The sequence below is a fragment of the Puntigrus tetrazona genome, chromosome 12, assembly GCF_018831695.1.
Source record: "Puntigrus tetrazona isolate hp1 chromosome 12, ASM1883169v1, whole genome shotgun sequence".
NCBI classification, from domain to species: domain Eukaryota; kingdom Metazoa; phylum Chordata; class Actinopteri; order Cypriniformes; family Cyprinidae; genus Puntigrus; species Puntigrus tetrazona.
The window spans coordinates 2,032,324-2,052,993 of NC_056710.1; the positions used below are offsets into that span (position 1 = coordinate 2,032,324).

The 20,670-nt window shown below is 34.0% G+C and overlaps 1 protein-coding gene across 1 annotated transcript in view; it reads left to right on the plus strand.

Moving 5' to 3' along the window:
• arid5b (AT-rich interaction domain 5B) overlaps positions 1 to 20,670 on the plus strand; it is a 102,925-nt gene that overhangs the window by 26,105 nt on the left and 56,150 nt on the right. Inside the window, exon 4 of the mRNA XM_043254034.1 lies at positions 7,606 to 7,836. Coding sequence (XP_043109969.1) covers positions 7,606 to 7,836 — 231 coding nt within the window. The remainder of the gene's footprint in view (positions 1 to 7,605; positions 7,837 to 20,670) is intronic.

Here is a 20,670-nt window from a genome sequence, read left to right on the forward strand (position 1 = left end):
GAACAACTAGGACCGGTGGAGGGTGTGTTATGGACGTTTGAATATGAGAAGCTTTGTGCAGTTATGTGAAATTGTGGCGAGTGGTCGGTTATGTGGGGAATCTTTTTATATTATCTTGTTGATGACCCCCTACCATGAGGAGAAAGGCTAAAGGTTTGCTGTTTAGAGTGTCCCATTGACATTGTGAATAGCAGCTTAGAATAGGGGCCTGCTTTTTCCCCCAATTTCCATTTTATTTTACTTTATTTTCCAAATGTATATATTTTTTTCAATTTTAATATTTATGAATATTCGAAGATCCAATATTTAAATCTATTTTGATTTTTAATTCTCCATTTTAAAATTCTGTTTTCCATACATTGTCTTTTCATGAAATATTAATAATCAGAAACATCTCTAATTGATTTATTTTATTATAAACCATGTACTATTATTTATAGGTTTTTTGGGGGATTTTTTTTCCAAATTTTTTTGTGCATTTAATATTTTAATAAAATATTAATTTATTTATTTTAATTATATATATATATATATATATATATATATATATATATATATATATATATATATATATATATATATATATATTATTTTTTTTTTAATTCTGGGGGAATTCTGTGTTGTGCATTTACATTTTTTGAGTAAATATTCTTTTAAAATAATGTTTTAATATAATTTTGGTAAAAGTAATAGTATAATTGCATTAAATAGACCATTAAATAGACCAAAATAAACCAAGCCATACTTTTATTTTTATGGGTTGCTGTGAAGACTTTTATGATATGCTTTTATGATATGATGATAGTTTTGTAACTGTAAAATGCTGAAGTGACTCTCAGAGCAGTTCTAGCAGTTATGTTCATGCCGCTTAATGTTCACAGACACTATATTGCATTTTGATTTAAGTGTACTGATTTGAGGTATCCATCCATAATTCTGTGGTCTATAATATTGCAATAAATAATGGAATCAAAGACATTCCAAAAAATGTAATGAAAAGTGGATTGAATTTAAGTGAATAAGTGATTTGAATTTGCTTCTAATAATTACATTTACGTTGATTTATTTAACAAACAAATTTATCCCAAGCTACTTATAAATGAGAAATAAATACCAGTAAATAAAAGTCTGTAATATAAAGATTCACGCATTGTTTATTATTTGAGTACTTGTGCTAAAATGTATTTCTGCTATCTTCCTGTAGCCTGGTTTAAAAAATAAAATAAAAATGTTAATAAGTGAAGGTATTGTGATTAATAACTGTATTGGTTTCAGTTGAAGTATTCAAATAAATGAAGCTAAAACTAAAATCAACTATATATATATATATATATATATATATATGTGTGTTAAAACTAAATAGAAATAAACTAATAAAAATGAGAAATGCCCATAACACAGCAAAATTAAAACTACAAATATAAAAAAAGCTCTATTTTTGTATTTATTTATGCAGAATATTTAAAACTGCTGTAATAATATACAAATAATACTAAAAATAACACCGAAATGTCAATAAAATGAGGGCTGGGTTTTTTTTCCCCCAATTCATTCAACTAATTTAAAAGAGGTTTAAGTTCGATTCCTTCAAAATTAACTGTAAATGCATGTAATTGCTTGTTATTGAAATGGTAAAAAAAATTACTACATTGTTCATCTGTTAGCATGAGGATCATAGCAACACAGCAACGCTGCTTCAGCCAATAGCATTAGTTTGAGGTGAGGCTATTTGACCAATGGCAGATGAGTAAACTGTCTGGGTAAACGCAGCTCCATTTGTTGACGCTATTACAGAAAGCCTTTCCATTGGCACAAACACCTTCATATAAAAACCTCGGTTTCAGCGGCTTCTAATTCTTGTCTGTCCCTAAACAGCAACAGTACGAGGCGCTAAAGACCGATTGCTTTTCAAATCGAAACAATCGCCATACGATTTTTCTTCAACCCTTCTTTTGTCCTTTCCACCTCCAGATATTTCCGTACACCGCGTATTTACAACGCGGCGATCGATATCGCTCGGGCAGTGTTATGCTGTAATCTGTTCGGGCTCTCGCATCGGGCATATTGAAGTATCAGAACCAATTTAATGACCCAACAGGGGCGCAGAATCTCAGCAGCCCCGCAACATTAATAGATGGATGTTATTTGACTCATTAGAGGTCGCGGCTGTGAATAATAATTAGGGAAAGACTGATTATGCTGAACGCAGCTCTAATAAGACATGCATTTAAAATTTCTCTACAATCTCTGCGCGCACACACACACACACACACACACACACACAGTCATCACTCGTACATGAAGCGCGCGCACACAAACAGGAAATTGATTTGTGGGTTTATGACTGAACTGCAATTTTGTTAACTATTATTGACGGGGAGTCTTGCATTAAAACAGTTGCCGTGGCGATGACACACATTTTCCTTTCATTATTGTGTTCTGCGGTGCAGAGAGCACTAATAATAACACACGCCAATAACTTTAGCATCAACGCGCGCTTATTTTAATACAGTAACCAAGACAACTAACAAGCAGCTGCTGTCAGGATTCCAGGAATTGTTCTTTTTTCACCTTCTGTCTCTGTCCTCGCGCTCGAATTGATATTGCATATTTTAAAGAGACAGGTAGCTATTACAGCGCGTTTGTCGAAGCTCGCTCGTTGACGGGGGGATGTGTTGGGTAAGGGTTGTTTTGGAGGGCGGAGATGTACAGGAATGTATCTCTAGGCCTGTGTTTGACTTTCTGGGAATTCACCGGCCCATTTGGCCTCACTTTGAAGCTTGTGTGTAATGCATATTAACAGCGGTTATTTTTATTGAGGCTTAGTCAGTGTACCTTGTTTTAGTATTGGTGAGTTTTTTTTATTATACAATTAATATTTTGTATCAGTTTTAGGGTTTTTTTTTTCATTTTAGTTTAGTTTCATTTTAGTTTTCATTTTAGTTTTTTTTGTTTATTTTTAAAATATGTTTATATAGTTTATTAATTTTTTTTTCACATTTATTTATTTTGGTACAAGTAGAACTGAATTAAAATGAGGAATGTAGCTGAAATATTTTGTATATATATATATTTTTTTAAGTGGTGTGTATATTTCAGTGTTTTAAACTTAGTTAACTATTTAAATAAAAAAAATAAATAAATACACATATATATATATATATATATATATATATATATATATATATATATATATTAATAATAATAAAATAAATGAATTTAATATTATATATTTTGTGCCCTATTTTTATGTTCTTTTTAATGTTTACTTTGTCAATTTTTGTATTATTGATATTGATAAAATATTATAGTTTTTGTAAACGCTTTGAATTAGATTACATTTTTGTATTTTGTGTTTTCATTTTTTAACGTAGCAATTTTGTTGGTTTATAAATTGTATTCGTTTTTTGTTATGCTTGTCGTTTTAGTTATTTTAGCACTTAAAAAAATAGAAATGTTTACTCGTCAGCTAGCCGCAATTTGATCCTTTTTATTTGATTTCTGCTAATGTTTGTTTTAAAGCAATAAAACACGTTTTCATGGTTTACTTTAGTCGACAACAATAACCCCAGTCTGCAGGAGACGTTCGACGGATGACAAACAATATCATACAGGGAGCTCAGGTTTCTTTGTATTATAATCAAAGGGGATTTTTCATGTTGTAATCTTGGGTTATGGCATTATTTGTAAACGCTGATTGGCAAATAAGATCACGGAAGACCTGCTGACAAGCAATTTGGATAAATGGCCCCGTAAACTCCCATCACAAGCTCAGGCAAGTTCAAGAGTGAACTTTAAACAAACGTTACGAGATGTTTATCGGTATTTTTCGTCGTGTTACATATCACAATTGCAAAGTAAAGCGCCCTACCCTCTTTTGCTTTATTGAAAGTATGCACTTTCGGCTGTAATTAGTGGTTTTATACGCTCCTCTCTCAATCTGTCTCCTTTGTTCTGTCGTGCGTCTTGACATTCTGTTCTTTTTTTTTTAAAACGATGAAAAAGTCAAGGGCCCGAATTGCATTCCGTCTCATCAAAACAAAGGTTCCGGGGAAAAAATGGCTTCATTCGGGTTTGATTGATGTCGCAGATCCTCAAACCGAGTTTTATAGAACAAAAAAATATCATGAATTATTAAAACTCGGTGGCGTTTTGCTGCATACGCCCGTGTTTTATGTTTAATTGGTCCTCTTTGGCAGCGGCGAGCGGAGGAGAGGTGTTATGTAAATATATTCCCACAGAGGCCCATTTGACATTTCGTGGAGCACTTGAGCAGTATACTTGGAGCAAACTGACATAGGGAAAACGTCCTTTCCTTCTGATCTGATGAGACACGTTAGGATTACTCATGCAGATTTCACTCCGTTGATTTTGACCAATCGGTGCCCTACCTGAGCGCGTTTTTCTACTTCCTCATCACAAAGGCTTCTTGTTAAAGTGCGTTGCCGGGAAATTGCATAATGCGCTTTTTTTTTTTTTCCGCTGCTCTCCAATCACGGAGTGGCGTCCCAGCCAATTAAATCGCTAAACGTAAGAAATCCTTTCTTTAGAAAAGGTTAGATGTTATTAACAGCGTGGCTGCAGAGCCGGTTTTTGACCTCTTCTGCAGCCCGGAGCCAAATCTAATCAAGAAAATGTACATCGGATCCCTGCGTGATTAGAGAGGCGCAGCGCGGCCCTTAAAAGACGGATATTTTCAGAGCAACCTCGGTAGCGCTAATTGCAAGTAAAAGACTGCCGGTCTTAAATGGGTCTTGAAACTGTTAACGAATTAAGTCCAATTGTTTTTCTTTTCAACGGAGTGTTAATGAAAAGAGGCGCTTAACCTGCGCAAAACAGCCTGTTGCGAAAATCGCGAATGTGTGAGTCGTGCAGCTTTGGATTTTGAAACAGCACTTTAAAAATTTTATACACAATATAAAACTAGTGCTATGAAATTATTAGTCGCGATTGATCATAAAAGTTCTTGTTTACATATATGTGTGTGCATTATATTTATTAAGTATATTTAATATACAGACACATGCATGTACATATTTAAGAAAGATATGGTATGTTTATGTATTAAATATATTTATATATTATATAAAATATAAGAATATTAATATGTATATGCAAGTAAGTATTGTTAAAATATGTACTGTATGTGTGTATTTATATATATATATATATATATATATATATATATATATATATATATATACATAATAAATATAAACAGTATCCACACATATACTGTGTAAACAAAAACATGGGATTAGTCGTTTATATTTATTAATCGTAATATATTTTGGGTCAGATATTTTTATTAAAGATAAATCAATACATTTATTGAGTAAAGACACATTAAACTGATTAAAAGTGACAGTATGAATATTTCTAATGTCACAAATCATTGCTAACCTTTTATTCCTCAAAGATTTAATAACCACGAAAATATAAAGCAGCAATATGACAACAAAATTAGAATGATTTTTGCAGGATCATGTGATATGAAGGTTACCGTAATAATATTTCACAACATTGCTGTATTTGTAACATTTTTTATTATTAGCATTTATGTGTCTTTACTAAAAAAATTTTTTTTACATTTTTTTTACTTGTTTCTGGGTCTGAGCTTTTTAAAACGGATGAGAAGGAATACAAAGAACAAGAGGAAATGTTCTCCACTAGGAAGGGAACGTAACATGTGCAGTGAAAGTCCAATAAAAGGATAAGCGGTTTAAATCAAAATATTTCATGTTCTCTACTCTACAGCCATCAAATTGAGACGTTTGAAACAGGCCGCTGCAGTCGGCCACCAAAAAAATGTAATGGCCCTCCTCGTATTGTTATCACTCAAATACGCTGCTGGAGGTCAACCGTATTGCTTTTACCCTGTCCTTTCTCCCAATCTGTTTTGTGAGGTCCCCTTATAAGCGAATGAATGTGACCAGCGGCGGATGGGGGCTAGAAACCCGTTCGAAAACAATCGTTATTTTTTGCAGTTCCATTCGGCGAAGCGAGCGGCGCAGAAACGGCACGTTAAAAAAAAAAAAGTGTTTATGGCTCTCGTCGTGTGTGAATGCAGCTAGTTCTCTCCAAGGACATCGCCGTCTGAGGCTTGCGACTCGCACGTCACATTACGAGAGCTTGTGTTCCGAGATGTCAGGTTTTTGAGGTCGAGAGAAGCGATGATACTTTGATTCAGTCGAGAGATGTTTTTTTTTCCCCGAGTCCTGATGGGAAGACTAACAGGCGAACGCTATTGCTCAGATCTCTGATCTCCAAGAACTGAGTGACGTGGCTTCCTGCCCAGAATCTTTTATATTGCCAATCCTAACAGAGAGCTGTCATGTTAAACCAGCAGCTCGGGCTGTAGTAAAACATAATAGCCCACAAATCTATATCCGAACCCCTGGGAGCAGCTCTCCTCCATTATAGAATAAGATTAGCTATATGAAGTCACAGCGCTTCGATTTGGATTGAATTATCATTACTGGGAAGCTAATATTAGAGAGCGTAAGAATCGTCAATGGTGCTGTACGGCGGTGTGTAGCGTTCTGACTCATCAAATGATGCCGAATATCGTCTTTGAAATAAACAAGTTGGATTTAGTTGATGTCATGGAATTGTTCGATATGAGCGCAGTAACCACCGTTCGTATTTCGCGGAAAGAATAATATCGGAATCAAGGGGAGTAAATTCCACAGTTCATTACAAAGATGTGAATCGAAGTTATAGGACTAATAATATTTTATGGATTTTGGAATATTCTCTTGCCCTTGAATGACCGCTTTTAAGGAATCGCTTCAAAAACATGTATATTTTTAGTTTTAATATTTTGTATTGTGGGGTAACCGTTTTATAAAAGCAATAAGGTACTTGAGGTGCTTCGCCCCCTTCACCAGTGATTTATTCACAATACAGCACAGCCTCTGGTGCCTTATTGCTTACTTTTAATAATGTTTTATTCACAACCGTGCGTGTGAATTTTTTGCGAAAGTTTTTGTTTATTTATATTACCTATATTGCGGTTTTTGTTTACAAATATATTTATGGGTATGCATGTGTATATTTATTATGTTATATCAATACACACACATACAGCATATATTTTGACAATATTTGTACATTTACATTCTCATATTTTGTATTATATAAATATTTAATATATAATTTAAAAAAATATATATACATGCACGTGTTTGTATTTACATATACATAACAAATATACACAGTGCACACATATATTATGTAATCATAGTTTGTTTTCCATTCCATTCCAGATTAATTGCGATCATTTTTAATATTTGACACATTCATCACATTTATGGGACTTATATAATCTTTACTGAATGTGATGAGACAAAAAAAGGTTTCGCTTTTGTGACATATTAAGCAAATAAAAGTGCACGTCAAATATTATTAGCAAATGATTGAAAACTGTTTTAGAATTAGACACAGAATACCCTTCACCGTTCTGTTTCTTTATGCTTTGTGGTTATGGCCTTGGTTATTTGTAAAATTAGCTTGAGAGCAAATACTATTTTTTCTGTTGCTTTTTGCGTGCCAGAAGTAGCAGTGCTCTCTTTTGAAACCTGAACTGTACTTTCTTGTGTTTAGGTGAGGATGTGGAGGAGAAGAAAGTTCTGGTACTGAGTTACCCTCAATACTGTCGGTACCGTTCCATCATCGCACGGCTTCGAGAGCGGCCCACCTCCTTCCTGACGGACCATGTGGTGCTGGCCCTGGGGGGAATCGCCTCCCTCGCCAACAACACCCAGATCCTGTACTGCAGGGACACTTTTGAGCACCCCACGCTGGTGGAGAACGAGAGCGTGTGTGATGAATTCGGTAAGCACATTCTAAAGACATTTTGTAGGGTGAAACAAACTTCACGCAAGTATGTGAATGCAATCACGTGCGATGTTTTATAGATTGTATTCTTATTTTTAGAGTAATTGAAAACAATAATTTTTTACTATTAAAAGATTTTTGTCAAATATTATGCTCCGGTTTGCAAATTTAAGAATGATTACCTGTTTTTTGTTTGCGCAGTCCTATTGTATAGTGCTATTTAGACCTGATAGCGAGCATTAGCAGAAGTCGAAAAGTGTGGCAATATGTAAAAAATATTGGTCAAGAATATTGGTTTAAAGAGAACTGTGGTACCACTAGGGTTGGGTTTGAATTTTATCATTTCCAATTCCGATTCTGCTTATCAGTTCAGATTCTCATCGATTTTAATGTAAAAAAATGTCGAACATTTAGATAAAAAACTTTTGTATTTTGTGACTCTTTTTGCAAAATATTAAACCGAAAGTCAATTTAGAGGTGTTTCTGTGCAAAAAAAAAAAAAATATATATATATAGTTATGTTTCTGCCCCTACCGTTTAGAGTGCTTATTAATTTGTATTAAGATTCACTGCATTGGCGTAACCGAGTGAAGACAGAATGAATGTATGGAAGATTGATGGGTAATGATTCAGTAACCGAGTCTATCAGCAAAACAAGACCCCGGTCTTCATTACCTGACCGATGACGGGCTGCTGTTTGAGCGCAGACAGCTTTTTCTGTTGATGTACAAACAGGAACGAGTGACTTTGAGCTGATGATTGAAACAGACACCCGTGGCTTTTAGCCTGTCGAGTTGAGAGTGGAGAGCTTGTTGTATGATAGAGTAGAACTCTCAGATGAACCGAAAGCCTGTTTTTACACCGAGGTCTGAGTCCGTCACAGTCCGCCTGCTTGTGTCAGTTACTTTTTTTTTTTCAAAAGGGCCGCCGCGATATCAAAAACAGCGATTCGTCCCACTTTTGGCCGACGGTTGGAAAACCTCAACTGTGCATGTAATTACCGGCTGTAAACGGCGGTCTTTCTCCGATCACGTTTGCGTTTGCAGCGTGCGGCGACGGTATCGCCGCGTAGCTAACAGTGTTTGTTTTTGCATCCTCTGTCACGCCGTGTTTACGCTGTCTTAAAATAGAGACGCATTTTCAAAACTGACTAGGTTTTAGGGAAGCACCGTATAAATATGCTGATTTTGGGTCATGCTCTTCAGATCGCAATCAGATGTGTTCGTTAAGGGGCCGTTTACACAAAACGCGTTTCCGCAAACACAGCTGAATGGAGTTTTGCGACACCTTTTCGGGTTTTTTTACTGGTTGAAAGCATTTTATCTTGATAAAATATAATGCACGTGGAGTGAAAAACAGTCTTGGGCATATAGGCTAATATAATAAATATTTAAAAAATATTAAGGTTAAAACGGACATCGTAGTTGACCTCATTAACTGGCTCTGTGTTTATTGTCGCTGAAGGACTAGTTAACTATCCAGATTCATCTTAAAGAAAAATGATGTCATAATTTACACCACCATGTAATTTTAAACATGTATGAGTTGATATTTTGCAGAACATTATCTTATTTTGTGCTCTACAGAGCAAGAAACTCTTATGCATTTAACATAGCATGAGGGTGAATAAATCACTTTAAAGGAACACACCACTTAAAAAAAAAAAAAAAAAAAGGCTTGTTTTCCAGCTCCCCTAGAGTTAAACAGTTGAGTTTTACCGTTTTTGAATCCATTTATAGCCGATCTCCGGGTCTGGCAGTAGCACTTTTAGCTGTAGCTTAGCATAGATCATTGAATCTGATTAGACCATTAGCCGTACCATGGCTGCAGCTGGCGCAATGATATTATGCAGGACCTGAAAATAGTAAGCAAAGTTACTTCATTATTATGCCAGAATGAGAGTATAGTTCCTAGTTACATCAGCCTAGTAAATCGCAACTTTTCATTTTAGCACTCAGTGTAACTATAGCAGAGTCAAGTTTTAAACAGGAAAAATATCGTAACTCTTTGGTCATTTTTGAGCGTGATGCTAATGGTCTAACCAGAAACAACGATCTATGCTAAGCTACAGCTAAAAGTGCTACCGCCAGCGATTGGCTGAATTGGATTGGATTTAAAAACAATAAAACTCAAGTTGGAAAATTAGCCTATTGTCCAAAAAAAGCGGCACGCTCCTTTAAAGCGGTTTACATTTTCAAATTTTCTGCACTTAGATCAATCCGTCAGATTGCATTTAAATGTATTAAAATGTGTTTAATGGAGCTGTGTTTTGGTAACTGAAACAGTTATCAAATTATCCATAATATATATATTAACACGCACACACACACACACACACACAGACAAACCTTTTGGAAGCCCTCAGGCTGTTGTACAATGTGTTTAGTTCCTATAGCACTATAACTTTAATGCCGTTACTCTCTTAAATAAAATTTCCTGTACGTGAAATGAAACTCAATAGTGTTCTATTCAACGTATCACGGCCTTCACATAAATCCTTCACAGACAGAACATACTTAATAAAACAAGACATTCTATAAGTGATGCGTCCGATCTCAAAACGGTCTTTAAATACTTCAGAGTTTGTGTTTTGAATGGCGTATTCAAACAACAGTGGTATTGAGTGCGGTTCGCTTTTCCATACATGCCGCCAGTTAAAAACACGAGAGGCTCTGGTTTACGTGCACTACTTTCTGTTGGAAAAATGCCGGATGCTGTTTTGTAGAAGACGACAGAGCTGTTTACATAATAGCAGTTGACAAGATGGGCGAACAAACTGACAGTGAATAATACAACTGAGCACGATTGACTTTAATGGATGTCCTTACGTTTGTCTGATTGCTCGAAAACACGGTTTTCTGCTCAAAAACCGTGCTCTTGTCTCTGAAAGTTTAACGCGAGGGGTTCCGCTCGAATTGGACGGCCCGCAGAGATTCGAATACCCAGATTAAAATGTCTTTGTTCTCGCCAGGGCTTTAAACACAACCGCGGCGCGATGTATCGAAACCCAAAGTCGTTCTGTTAAACTACGTAGGGTGTGTTATTTATTAAGGCTTTAGTTCAACATATGAAGTCATTGTTCATGTAAAGGCTCCCATACACTAGATTTGTTACAGAGCGGTGGATCTGATGTTGGCCGAATAAATCTGAGAGAGAGTTGGGGGGGGGGACTTCTAGCGCTTTTTATGCTCGAAGTGACGGCTACTTGGCGGAAAATCTTCAGCGTTTAGCCTTGTCATTAAGTTTTTGAAGCGAATAACAGTACTTCCAAGGGCTTGGCGTTGAAGAGGGGAGTTCTGCAGGATTGAGAGAGGTCCGGCGTGTTATAGAAGAAAGATGAAAATGGAAAGCAGCGCTATTTAAGGAAAAATACATCTGGAATGGCGCAGACGCGATATTGAATATTTTTAGTCATTTGTTCCTCTGTTAATGGAAATAACTGCAGGGTCTGGCTCGTTCGCATGCCTCTTTGGTCACATGTTAGGAGACAACAGGATGTTAAATTGACTCAAGACTTATCCTCACTTGAATGGACTTTAAGAGGGTGGTTGGGGATTGAGAATATGGAATTCAATAAGTGATACTGGGGATTTTTGTTCAGGCATCAGCTGATTTGGACCCCTGCTTGTCACATGGTTGTGATAACATCCACTCCAATTCAGAACAATGCTGTTAACATTTCTGTTTCCTTTCTTGTCGTATTGAAGCGACATTCTCATCAACGGGGATTCTCATCAGTTGGACAAACATTTTATTTTATTTTTTGCTTTTACTATGTATTATATTGCCTTATTATTATATACAGAATTGCGCCAATTGTTACAGAAAAGTGGAAGTAGAGAAAATAAGTGTTGTTATTTTTAATAGCCATCTAATATAGTTATTTTTTCTAATAGTTTGAATTGGAGCGTATATAAATTTTTTATATTTATAATATAAACAATATTTAGTATTGTTTTAGACATTTTTGTTATATCCATATAGTTTGTTGTAAGTTTTAGTTTTTATTATTTTTATTATTATTATTTTACTTTAAATTAAAATGAACTTATTTATTTTTATGTTTATTTTTATTTTATTTCAGTTAATATTATAAATAATATAAACAATTTGGTTTTAGTTTTAGTTCAACAATTATTTCTTGTAATATATATATATATATATATATATATATATATATATATAAACACACATATATATGTTTGTTTTTTTTTCACAGATTTTTAGCTACTTTTTGTTGATAAAATATTTATGTTTACTCAAATTTAAATGACTTTTATCTGCACCACCACCTAATAACCGCCACTAAAAACAGATTCGCAAAACAATATGGAAATGTGTTGCTCAAATTATTGCTGTAACGATCAGAGGTTTTGTTTAACAAAATAACTTACATTTTGTAGTTTTATTGCTTGGATTCTGCAAAGCTGCAGGCGCTACACGCAAGCAGAAACAGCACAGGGTTTGGCTGACTTTACCACATGGTGCTCGCTAGTCTTTCTGCTGGTAATGAACGCCAAATAAGTGTTGTCGGTTTGTAAATCTGTCCAGCTGACAGCAAGAGTTTCGGAGCAAGTCATTTTTGCATCTCAGTTTCACTAAAAGCTCTTTTTGGACTAGGGTGGGTGTGTTTTGAGGTCTAAAAGTTACTGTATGTTTTCGTAGTCTAATGAACCCTTTCATCTCAACAGATCAAGCAAAACTCGATTCCTCGCGATATGACCCTTTTATTTGAAAGACACTGCCAAATCCTCCCTTATAAAACAAGGGAGAAAGAGAGAGGGAAATACTTTTATCTCGATGTAAGGGGTTTGGAGAGGGTGAAAGACTGGAGGATGCAGGGAATGTTTAGACGGACGTAGTTAATGCGACAGTGGGGGGTGAGGGGGGTTGTACTGGTGAATTATTGAAGAGAGTTTGTAGGTTGATGCTATGTAATGGCCACACTATTATTCCTCTCTCTCTCGATTCATTTCCTGCCTCTCATGAGGTTATTTTTAGGAGGTCAGTGTTATTACGTGAGCGTATACTTATGATTTTACTGCATAATAGCTGCATTATGGAAGGAGTTACACACATTTTCTCTGGCGCTTCAGAGAAGCAGCTAATGTTCTCAAGTTGTTCTCATCATTGTGACATGTGCTGTGTGGCAAGTGATCTCATCTCTTTGTTCCTCGCAGGGGTTTATTGCTCCTCTGCACAGCATTGGGATTAGTGTTGGGAATCGGCAGGAATTTAATTATTTGGTTCTGATTCCACTTAATGATTGCGCTTTCATAACGATTTCATTAAGCTTTTAAGGAAGCACCAAATAATTGATCTTAACTGTATCATGCAAATGTTTTTTTTCCTTTCTTTTTTTTTTTTCTCAGAGCTATAAGTTTATAGCTTGCAAATAGATTTTTTTACCTGTTATTGAGTAAAAACTATTAATCTCACAATTCTGAATTATTTTATAAAAAATCTAATTAATGTGTAATAAAATACTAAAATTAATAAAATAACGCACACACATACACGCAATCAATTATTCAATCAGCTTCATTTATATAGAGCTTAAAAAAATAAATAAATAAATATATATATATATATATATATATATATATATATATATATATATATATATTTTTTTTTTAAGCGCTTATATAAATATATATATATATATATATATATATATATATATATATATTTTTTTTTTTTTTTTTTTTTAAGCGCTATAAATATATATAGTCTGTGTGTGTATGTGTCTATATATGTATTTTTATTATTTTATTATTTTATTTTTTTTTTTAATGTTATTGTTTATTTAATCTGTATCTGTATATATATTTATAAAAATGTCAAATAAAATAACAGTTAAAAAAAATACTTAACTTGACAGCTTAAAAAAATTACAATAATTAATATACTTGATTTTTTTTTGCGGCAACAAGTTGATAAGAACATAAGAATATTACGCATTTCTCAATTCCCACTTGAGACAGAATCCCTCATCTGTTTAAGCATATGCAAAAAGAATGATTAAGAACAACCCACTTCTGTATTAGCCTGAATGGATTTGATGGGCAGACAGAGTGGATGCTGGGTAATCCAGCAGGGGCTGAGCTATGTGACGGGAATGCTGTGTGTATGATTACAGCGTGATTGATGCCGACTGCTGGGGGATTATTAATGATAGCATGTTGTTCAGCGAGAAAATAGACCCATTTATATTTCTCATCAAGACGCCGCTTATTTTCAACTATTTAATGGTAATAATTTGCTCTTAAATAAAACGGATTACACGAGATGACGCGTTTTCCTCCTTTATCGCGGTTTTGAATTGCAGAGGGCGTTCGGGTAAAGTGCGTTCCGGTTTCGTCTGCTCCTTCATTTAGATGGTATGTTTACCACATACACTGCAATAAAAATGGGTCATTTATTTTCCTTCCCTGCAGATCTCAGCAGTGCTATCGATGCGGCCCGCCGCGGCGCTAGGAGAAATCTTAAACAGGCCGACAGAAATGTGAGAGCTCTTAATAAAACATTTGAAGTATTTTATAAGGATTGTGGAGTAGTGTTGGGGGATTTATGGAGTTTTATGGTTGAGTATAATGTTAGTATTTTGCAGTCAATGGTGAAGAGAGTGTTCCTGAACAGTGGTTTTTAACTTGTGGGTCATGACCCAAAAAACGAATAGCAGGGTTTTTTTTTTCCTGAAAGGATCAGAGACAGCAGGGAAAACAATTCTAAATTAAAATAGCTTTGGCAAAAATATGAAATCATCCAAATGTGGTTGACTTTAAGCTGTTTACATATTTGGTTCAGTCACTATTTTATTTTATTTTATTTTTTTATTTTATTTTATTTTATTTTATTTTATTTTATTTTTGTGCTATTATATTCGATTAAATTATTAAATTTAAATTATTTAATTTCATTATTAAATTATTAAATCTTTGAGTGCAGGGGATTCACTTAAATAGTTCGGCATAATATATAAATCAAATAAAAATAAACAAAATAAAAATAGTAATTAAATCAAATCCCTATTAATTGGTAAAAAATCTTCGTCCACCAACTCAACTTCATGCAGCACACCACGCAGAAAAAAAAAAATTAATTATACCATAAAGTCGAGGTCCGTAAATTTCTTAATATATGAGATCATTTGAAACCGTAATTATATGTATAAATAAATAATTATTGATATTTGGAGAAAAAAAAAATATTTTAAAGCTTTAGAAAATTAGAAAATGACATGCAAGTCAAGGCTACTTTTTAATTAAATCACTTGACATTTTTGACAGCCGTGAATTTTAAACTTTTCATGTAAGTGATTAAACATTCGTACAGAAAGAATCCGCAAACGCTCTTTCCTTTTTATGGACAAATTTCATTGGCTCGTTCAGCATATCGTCGGACCTGTGCAGTTCAAGGCAAGATTAATACATTTAAATGCTTCCCGTCCAATTTTAAATCTAGATCCTCGAGCAGATGCGCTCTGGGAGTAGTTCTGGGAGGGAACGGGTGATGGCTTTTGGTTAGTGCATGTGGCTTTTGGAAGCTTTGAATAATTGGATGCTGGGAAAGGATTCATCATTGTGCGAGCGCGGAAGTGACTTTTTTGTATATTGAGAAACGTCAGGCACTCCCTTTTTCTCACCCATAAGGAAGAAAAACCATGGAACTGCAGGCAGAATTACCTATTACCTAGTTCATGTTGCAATCAGAGCATGTCCTCAAGCATGCTACTTAAGTAAACAAAGCTGCCTCCAAATTGATTCAGCATTTAAAGACTTTCCAGCGAATTCCCTCCACTTCTCTTTTCTATTTACGGCCGCTGTTTCTCGTTTAACAAGATAGGATATGAGCTGCTCCGAACATTACAACTGAATATTCGGGGGTTTGTTTATTTGACGGCGCGCGTTTTGCCTTCGACAAAGCATAAGCCTTCCCTAAGACGAGAGCGTATCCCCGCGTTCTTTTGAAGAAAGTAATTTTCTCATATTTCACCAGCGCTAGGTTTAATGCTAGTTATTAATACCCTCCAGATGTAGCGTGAGGACGGACGATTTTTTTTATGCTGTGGTCAGTTCATACGGTAAAAGATGTTTATGATGACTGATTGACATAGTTACCATAAGAGTGTACCAAAAATAAACAATAAACCCTTGTGGAGCTGAAAAGGTGATGTTTTGACAAATGTTCTAGCTGCTCTTTTTCATGTAATGTCGTCTAAAGTAGTGGTCAACTGTATATTTGTATGATCTCAAATAATTATAAATATGTGTTACACAAAATATAATATGAGGTTACCTTATAATGTTTGGTATTTATAACCAATATTTATCACCAAAAACTGAACAGAAATGTAAAAACATAAATCTAAAATGTTTATTGTTATATATATATATATATATATATATATATATATGTGTGTGTGTGTGTATATATATATATATATATATATATATATATATATATACTAAAATATATATATATATATATATATATATATATATATATATATATATATATATATATAAAATTATAACAGTATATGATCATAAATTATACTTTTATTAGCTTTGCATGTAAATATCATAAAGCATTACAGCAAGTAATTTTAGACCAAAATGCAGCAAATACTGTTCTGTATTGATCTTTATGTGCGTTTTCATTTATTTATTCAATTTATTAATTTATTTTTTGGATCATTATGTCCTGGACTTTCTTCTTTTAATTCACCTTTTGCTTTCCACTGAAAGACAGTCATAAAGGCTTGCATTTCATTAATAGGTGAACTATTTTAAAACCACACAGACTTTGAGAAAGACAGGAATTTTAGCCATCACTTGCATTAAACAAGTGCTGCGTGCTTGTTAGCTCTTTCTCAGTCTTTTTCTCCTAAAACATTGCGCAACGCTTACAGTCGTTTGATACGTCTGAGATCACACTGTAAATCCTGAAATGTTCTTTTTCTTCTTTTCTATTTCATTCCATTTTTTTCCCACTTGTTTCACAATCTGGGTTGGATTACTAAAGGTCATGCATTTTTAAAAGCCCATATGCCTCATCCATGTGTCTTATTAAGAATTCAAGGAGAAACCGAAGGGCTGATTCCTTTTTTTTTTCTCCCAGCTTTTTCAATTCAGAGTCATACTTTTTTTGCACATGCTTTTTTTTTCATATACTATTTTAATTCTTACTCCACTGGCAACAGACGACCTCTTAAAATCACAAAATGTTTTACCTTCGAGTGGAATTTACATAATTGTCTGGTGAGGTATGATATTCCTTTCATTTCATAATGAATAACATGCACGCTGTCCAGATGCAGCACACGGCCTTGAGAAAGCTCATTCATTGGATAAGTGCTGGCTGTGGGAAGGGCGTGTGTAATTTGCGGTTTATGCAGTCGTGACTGCAGGGTCACTATTTATCAGTTTAAATTAATTCTGCAACGCCGTGCTCAGATTTCCCACGTGCCAGACCGGAGAAAGATATTCGGCCGTACCTCCAGGAAGCCCCAGTTGCCAGTGGAGATGTTTCATGAAGTTAACGGCTTCGTGTTGGACGTTTTTGGGACATTCCACCCCCTGCTGCAATGAGCATTAGACCAGAAACATACTCTACGCTGCTGCACTGATTCGTTTGCAAATGCATGACCGATGCAGCACAAAGCTGGAAGGCTGTTGTGCACGCAGGAATCACAATTTATTCCATAAACATTTTAAACTTGTAATTACAGATATACACTCTGATATACTTAGCCAGCGTGCAATTAAATTGATAAAAAAAAAAAAAGTAAATAAACGTATGCTTCATAAATGTATATCGTAAATAAATACTGTTCTTTTCAACTTTCTATTTTTAGTTTTCACAGAAATATTAAAATTATTACACACACACACACACACACAGACACATATTACACACACACACACACACACACACACACACACATATATATATATATATATATATATATATATATATATATATATATATATATTAGTGCTGTCAAATCATTTGATATATTTAGAAAACATTTACATACATATATTTATATTCACATAAATGACATCATACATAAATATATTTAATACATAATACAGTTTAAACCATAACATGTTAAATATATACATGCATGTGTGTGTATTTATACATGCATAATAAATATAAACCATACACACACATATCATGTAAACATTTTATTTTGGATGCAGTTAATCGCGATTAATCATTTGACAGCACTAATAAAAATATAATTAAAACTTCATTTAAATTATAATCATATTTTACAATATGTTTTTTTTTACTGTATTTTTATTACATAAATGCAGCCCTGGATAGAATAATGGTAATAATTTTTTTCTACCGATCCCAAATATTTAAACGGTACCGTTTACTCATTATATGCTCAAATTAATACAGCGTCAACATAGGAAGCGCTATATAATAGTTTCATAAATCATTGAAATAAAATATGAAATCAAAAATTGAACATAGCTCGAATTATCCGAGCACAGGAGAGAGCAAAAAGAAAGGCGAATGATTAGAATGAGGGTATCAAAGAAATTGGGTAAAAAAAGAAGAGCGCTGCATTAATTGCATCATTTTTTTAGTGTTAAGCAGCCCACACTAATCGCAGAAATTAAAGCAAGAAAATAGGTTTTAACAGGGATCAGAGTTGGCCGAAGTCTCTCAGGTGTCCACGTCATGTTTGGGCCACCGCGCCAGCCCACTTTGCCTTTTTTATGAAAGGCCTTTGAAACGAGAACCTTAGTTCCTACGTTGCCCTGGGTTTGAGCTCAGCAGCTGCTCTGTATTCTTTTATGAATCATAAAATGTGTCTGGACAGTATCCCTGAGCAATGAGAACTTCTCAAAGAGGAAAAGAGAGAGAGAGAGAGAGGTGCATAGTCTCCCACATCATTTTCCAGAAAGTGTTTTGTAACGCATCGCATCAAATTAAAACCAAATTGCCATTATTTCCACCTAATGTTCCCACGGGGCGTTGGAGGTTTTTCTTTCTGACAGCTGAGAGCACAACAGACTACTTTATTTAAGTGCCGAGCGCCTACACCTCGCCGCCGTATTCACGTGTGTCACTGTGTATCGAAATTAAAATCAATATCACAATATGGCTTGGTGAAGTTGATATTTAATTAAAAACATATATGCTTTACCAGCGTGGCATTTACACTTGTGTAGTTCGTGATGCAGTGTTCATCTGCTTGATTTTCTGTGAATGGAGCCGCTTGGAGACACTGATAGTATGACGTGTAAATGAAAACAGAGCAAGAGACACCTTGACATGAATATTAGTATTGTATTTTTGTAATATTTTACAGTTTTACTGTATATCTTAATATTTCATTTAATAATATAATATATATATATATATATATATATATATATATATATATATATATATATATTTATTTATTTTTAATATTTTTATATCATTATATAACAATAAACACAATATTATAATCATTAACCACAATAAAAATCATTAAATTAAATTTATATTTTACAGTAATCAATTGTGCAGTTTATATATATATATATATATATATATATATATATATATATATATATATATATATATATATATATATATCACAATAAATTTATACAAGTTTGTTTAATATTTTTAATATCAAATATTATTAGAAAAAGCACAATAAAATTTTGTTTAATATTTTAGTAATATCACAATAATCAATTTTAGAATCAGTAAGCACAATAAAATCATGGCAGTTATTATTGAATAATATCATAAATAATTAGAAGTGCAGTGACAATTTCTCAATGATGAATTGGTACTATATCACAATATATTTGTTTACTTTATTTTTGTATTTACTTTATTTTATATTTAGTATAACTTTATGGTTAGAATGTATTGGCGGCATTATTACAATATATTTCTTATTTCGTTTGATATTTTTATATCCCAGTGATCTCAATATTAGATCATCGGTTAAAATATTTTAATAATTATTTAAAGACTTAAAAAACCCAAGTATTTTCCCCTTTAAAAAAATTAAGTCTTTTTTCAAAGTATTTTTATTATTTTGTATTTTCTGTGGAGATGTGCTCTTTAGCAAAATCACCTCACACCCACTGACTCCAGAATGATTCATTCTTTCTAAATATGACGATTCATGTCATCTGGTAAAAATTCCTGCAAAAACAAAATATCCCAATGCAATTTCTTCCCCGGTATCGCGCCGTCCCGCCCATCCCGCAATCCTTCCCTCGTGACATTAAGCCCACAGTTTAAAATGAAATCATGCCATCAGCGGAACCCAACAATAATCTGTCATAGACCCATCAGAACGTCACACAGCCCCCCTAAAGGCCGGCGGGATTAATTGATTCAGACGCAAATGAACGAATCACTCCTGCGGACTACTTCTCCCCATCCCTTTCTTCACGGACACTTTGAACGTCGTGTCACAAAGTATTTTTTTTCCAGTAAATCCTAGAAGACAATCCGGGTTTCGGTCAGGATTGACATTTGAGGTTGCTCTGATATTTTTAGCGTCCTCCGCTGTGATTTAGACTAATTGCTCCGCTGACTCCCTTTAGTTTTAAAGCTCATTCTCTGCAATAAATCCTCAGGAGAAGCGTTGACGTTTCACGCTCAAATGAATCAACTCTCTTTTTTTTTCCCCCTCTTTCTGCGTTCTGGAAAAGAAGCCTGCGTGTCAACACTTGAATAGCTTGTGGAGTGTTGTAAAGTAACCGGAGAAACACAGCCATGACGTGCATTGATTCGGAATGCTGTGCTGAGAAAGTAAATATTGATTTTTTAACTTGATTTTAGTTGCATGTA